The 5297-nt window shown below is 43.1% G+C and overlaps 1 protein-coding gene across 6 annotated transcripts in view; it reads right to left on the bottom strand.

Annotated features, from left to right (window-relative positions):
- LOC119491402 (retinoic acid receptor gamma-A-like) overlaps window positions 1-5297 on the bottom strand; it is a 94091-nt gene that overhangs the window by 30018 nt on the left and 58776 nt on the right. For 5 of the 6 annotated variants that reach the window (XM_037775423.1, XM_037775412.1, XM_037775465.1 and 2 more), the window contains one exon: window positions 811-1215. In XM_037775423.1, coding sequence (XP_037631351.1) covers window positions 811-979 — 169 coding nt within the window. In that variant the 5' untranslated portion in view covers window positions 980-1215. Of the gene's footprint in view, window positions 1-810; window positions 1216-1713; window positions 1734-5297 lie in introns of those variants that run through there. The other variant, XM_037775431.1, reaches the window with a different exon arrangement.

Here is a 5297-nt window from a genome sequence, read left to right as displayed (position 1 = left end):
TATTTGAATTCAAATTACACAATGATGTCAATCTTTGCATAACTCTCTCTGGTCTGATATAACTCTCTCTGGACTGATTCAGTCTCTCTGTCACTGTGAAGTGCAACAGCGCCCCCTGTGACTCAAAACGGTCCCTATCCAAACACACTGCTTTTGCAAGTTGAAATGGTGAAACTCTTTCATCTGCCAAAAGCCTCCTCATCCTTCTTTTGAGGAAACACACGTCTCTCTCTGTTCTAATGATGGTTTGAAAGATTCAGATTCTATGAAAAGCAGAAAATTACACCATGTTATATTTGCTGTTTTTTTCCAGCCTGCCCTCTCTGCCATCCGCCTGGTTTACCACACGGAAAAAATCTCTTCTCTTCCCTTCTCTTTGCTCCTCAATGCATGATTTAAAGTCTGATTATAACCTCAAATTGGCCCCAAAGACACAAATTGTGGAGAGTCTCCACTGTTTAACACAAAGTTGTTGGGACACGGACATCTAGGAGACTATCTTGTCATGTGCAAGGGTGTGTGATCAGGATTTCTTGCCTTCTGATTCAACCTTGGAACAGTTGCAACCCTCATGATGATACTGATAATGATATTTTTAACACATTTTCTTCAGCGAGCTGAATTAAGCTGAATGTGACATTGTAGTTTTGAGCTGTAGGTCTGAATACGATGGGATTCTTTCAGTTGGGACAAGTAGTTTGCAAAGATTTTTTTTCCAAATGGAAAATCTTTTGTAGATGCACATCTTTCAGAGCAATACACTCCATAGTTGTTTGTGTAAATGGATAACAAATTGTTTTTATTACTCACACAATGCAGCCATCTCTTTGGGAAGGTCTGCCCCAAACCGGCCGAAGAGGTGGCTACTGGCCAGCAGGTCAAAGGGGGAGTGGCTCCGCATGGAGTTGAAGGTGAACGGGTACATAGCTCTGGGGAAGCCGGTCATGTGACGCACTTGGTGCTCCCTGTTGGTTGCCATCGTGAAAAGTGCTGCTGGGTGGTTCGGGTGACTTTTCCCTGACTGTCTTGTTGTTTTCTCTTCCTGCGTCGTCTTCGTCAGGGGCCTGCGGTGAGTTTGAAGTGGGCTGCTGCCATGCAGCCGGGGTCAGCTGCTGGCTGCTCCGCCGTCAGGCTGCAGAGAGGTGAGAGGGATGCTGACGAGGTGAGGAAGAGAAACCAGGAGCCACGTGACAAAAACCTGGCCAGGTCCAGACTCTGTAGAAAAGGAGGGAAGAGAAGGAAGAAAGGTTAGATACTGGAACTAAGGTCTGATCCAGAGAGCACAGTTGCAAATCAATAACAATAATTCAACACCAGTAGCCAAAACAATACCTCAAATACATCAAAAGCAAACTCCAGACGAGGTCTATAAGTGAAGAGGACGAAGAGCCAAAAGAGAGCGCAGAAGAAAGAGCAAAACTTCTCTTATGATTTTTGTCTGCTCTCAAAGTAGTGCGATGATTTCAGGCAAAGCCATATGATTTCAATCAGCAGAACTGTATTATAAAGGGTCTCTCTGTTCCCTCTGCCAGCCTGACTCTAGCCAGCCTGCTTGAGAACAGCCAGCCACAACATGGGTACAATTAACCCTTTACAACAACAGACACACATGACCTACTCATTCTCACTGTAAAAAACCCTCCTCCTCCTCCTCTGTGCCTCTCTGTGAAGCACACAACCCGCTGCAGGTCTGTGATGATCACCATGTCTCACCTTTTCTGTCTCTCAGGACTCCCGTAGTGGCTCTCTGGACCCTGTCAGTAAGTTAAAAGAGGGCAGCCCTCCTCTCTTGTTTCTCTATGACTCTCTCATCCCCTTCAGTGATTTCATGAGAGGGTGGGGCTTAACTCTCTGTGGTGGAGCTGTGGTAAATACAGCTCGGCCAAAGAATGTCTTGTTGTTTTGGGCCTGCTTCGGCATGGGAATCAAACACCCAGGGTGGGTGAGAGACAGCGGGAGAGAATTATGAATTTACAGATGTCCCTCATTTAGCTAATAACAAGAGTACACAGATTCAGTAGAGATACGGAGTGACAAAATATATATATTGCGAGAAATAGTAAACCCCTCTCCCTGTCTCTCATTTGTGCTCACAGACTAACTCAGGTGCACAAATACAGGTACAGTATACATATATTCACATTACTCAGTTACACACAGGGGCCTGTCAATTACAGCGCGGCTGCAAAGGGTCGCCCCATACCTGATTGAAAATAAACTGTTCCACATGTGGAGGTAAAAATACCGGCCAGAGCAGAGCTCCTTTACAGGACAGAAATATGCAAACTCACACTGAAAGTCACACCAAAGCCGTACCTCTTAGTTTAGCGAGAGTACACGGCGCCACAGATTTCATCTTAAAGGTTCAATTCACTCAACTGACCTCTTGTGTTCTTGTGGTATCTCACCATGCAGATTAGGTTTTATTTGTTCAGGTTTTGAGATATCTATTTCTGAGATTTCTGGAACCCAACCCAACATAATGGAGATGAATAAGAGTTTGTTAATGGTACTCAAGGAATTCAACTAGAAAAGTGCACTTAGTAGAGTGCAGATCTCCGATAGGTGTGTCGGCAACAACCATTGCTGCAATGTTTGATTGAACGAATACGAACTACCGCTGCCCCCGCAAGCGCATAAGATGTGTTTTTCACTCGCACGTCTCACGCAACATATACACTCTGTCTGCCCCGGCTCCATGCGGCTAAACTGCAGTTCACTGTGTGACACTTTATGTTGACTGTTTAACGCTTCCTCTGAACAGAAAGTGAGTCTAAAATGAGAAAATACTCATTTGTCAAGTATCTAATTCACACAGGAGTATACAGAAATAGGCTTTACCATGTGGCTATTTCATATAGACTATTTATTTATTGAATTATTTATTACGTGATGTATATCGTCATCGAGATATGAAATATAGACCGATATTGGGATAGAAGATTTTGGCCATATAGCCCAGCCCTACTCTGTTGTAGTCAGCGTTCGGTTCAGTTTGTCATTTGCATGCATACATTATTAGAAGTCCAAATCAAGACAGGAGCAAGTCGTAATCACTTGCAGCCCCTACTAGCCAGTTTAGTGTAGTGAGGAGTCAGCAGTCACTGACGGTATAAAACAGTCAATAAAATGTTTTCAAGAAGAATGAATCACTGCAATCACGAAAGGTCCTTTTATACAGTCATAGATGAGCACAAAAAATATTAGGCGTTTGGGTCCAACAGGATGCAAGATTAGCCGTGGACACACGCACACACACACACACACACACACACACACACAATCCTTTGTTAAAGTACACGGCCTGTAAAACGCTAATTGAGAATTGCACATTGAATTCAAAGTGGCTGACTTCATGTTGGGTTTTGGGTATACCTCCAAGAGGCTTTTTTGTGCGTCTCCACATGCCACATCTGCTTACCAAATTTCATACATGTAGGTCAAACCTGAAGGAGGGGCTAAATTTTTCCAACTTTAAAGGGTGCGCTAGTGAGCCATTTTTCAACACCCAAGCCCGAGACCCTTAAAATATCAAATTTTACCACACGTCTGATAAGTCTGCAAAGTTTAACAAGCACCCTAAGGCCCTCAAAAATGCTATTCATTTTAATAATAATAATTCCTTCAGTTTCAATAGGGCTTTCGCCGCCTGACGTTGTCAGTTTGCGGGCCCTAATAAAAATCCCAATTTCAAAACCATTCACCTCTATTGCACCAATATATACCAAACTGTTTTGAATGGCTCAATAGCGCTAAATGAAAAAAAATGTGTTTGCTCTGATGAAAACATGCATTATTTTTGAAACGTTTAGCTGCTGCACCTTATTAAATAGCTCTAACCACAACAGTGTGCTCCAGACTTCAGAGAACATGTGTTTGTTTTTTAATTAATGCAGTCTAACACACTGGCACTGCAATAAATCCAACCTTGCATGAAGATTATGTGTTCAGCTTTAGTTAAAAATGTTTTAGAGAAGTGTTGAATTGCATGGCATCATAGGGGCCTCAGGGGCATACTGAGGGGTGTTTCTAATATTTAGTCTACCCTCACTGATATAAATGGACAAAATATTAGACTAATCATCAGGCATCTGTGCTACTATTATTAGAGTTAAATTCTTCTACATCCTTTTGTTGTTGCAGCAGCTATTTCTTCCCACACACACGCACACGTACAGCACATTTAACACATTCACACACAAAGCCACAAGGTCAGCGCAGTGAATGTTGTTTTTAAAGTCATATTTCCCATATTGACATATTTTCTGTAACTGCTTGGCTCCGCTGCGGTTTCTCTTCACTACGAAGGCCAGTTAGGGAGAGTCCCTGCGACTATTTTCACAAAGAACTTTTGTGTCTGACGATCAGAAAATGTCAAACACAGGTTGGCCAGGTTGACAAAGTGTGTAGCGATTAAAAAAAGTGATTACATACATGGTGTGGAATGGTCACATTTTGCAAAAACATATGCACGCACATGCCTCTCTGAACGCAGAAACATACAAGCACGGACATGTAGGCTTGCAGAAGTGAACATACACAGATGTTTCTGTGACTTTAATCATGTTCATGGGCAAGTAATCAGTGGAAAACACACAGCGTTCACACATGCTGAAGCACCATTGAAAGCTGCAATTGACCTTGAAGAATGAAGGAGTAAATATAGGACGGAGGATCCCTCCAGATGCAGCTTTTGAGTCGTTCTCTTTAACCAATCAAATTCAAAGACCGAAATCACCAGTATGAAAGCCAGATGTATAAAAAGGAGGAAGAAAAAATAAAGTGTCGAAAGCAGAAAAAAAGAGATGGAAAAAGATAGAGGGAAACAGAGGAAAAGAAAGGGAAGGGAGGAGCATAGGAGGGAGTTTCAAGCATCTGGCAGACCATGTGTAAGAAGTGAACAGAGTCCTATTAATTAGAGCCATACTGGAAACTGGATTAATAAGTGAAAGAACGGACTGTGGTAAAGCAGCATGGGAGGAGGGAGAAGAAAAAAAAAAAAAGACGGGCCGAGCAGTTGCAGAAAACATACATAAAAATAAAGCAACGGTTTTATTTCCACTAATAAACTATGAAATAATGTGTGCCCAAGCCAAGGAATGGTTTCTTTCTCTCTAATGAGTAACACCCCCCTCCGCCTGCCCCCTCGCTCTCCCTCCAGGGGGAATACACCTTGGGTAGGGCAACAAAAGCAGTGCTGTGTCTCCGGGCCTCCAGGCCTCAATGCTGCTTTTATGAGACCTGGCTGGGTCAGGTCAGACTGGGTCACCTGGTCCTGGTCCTGCTGACACACACAT

The sequence above is a fragment of the Sebastes umbrosus genome, chromosome 1 (assembly GCF_015220745.1).
Source record: "Sebastes umbrosus isolate fSebUmb1 chromosome 1, fSebUmb1.pri, whole genome shotgun sequence".
NCBI lineage: Eukaryota > Metazoa > Chordata > Actinopteri > Perciformes > Sebastidae > Sebastes > Sebastes umbrosus.
This window is presented reverse-complemented; position numbering and strand designations above follow the sequence as displayed.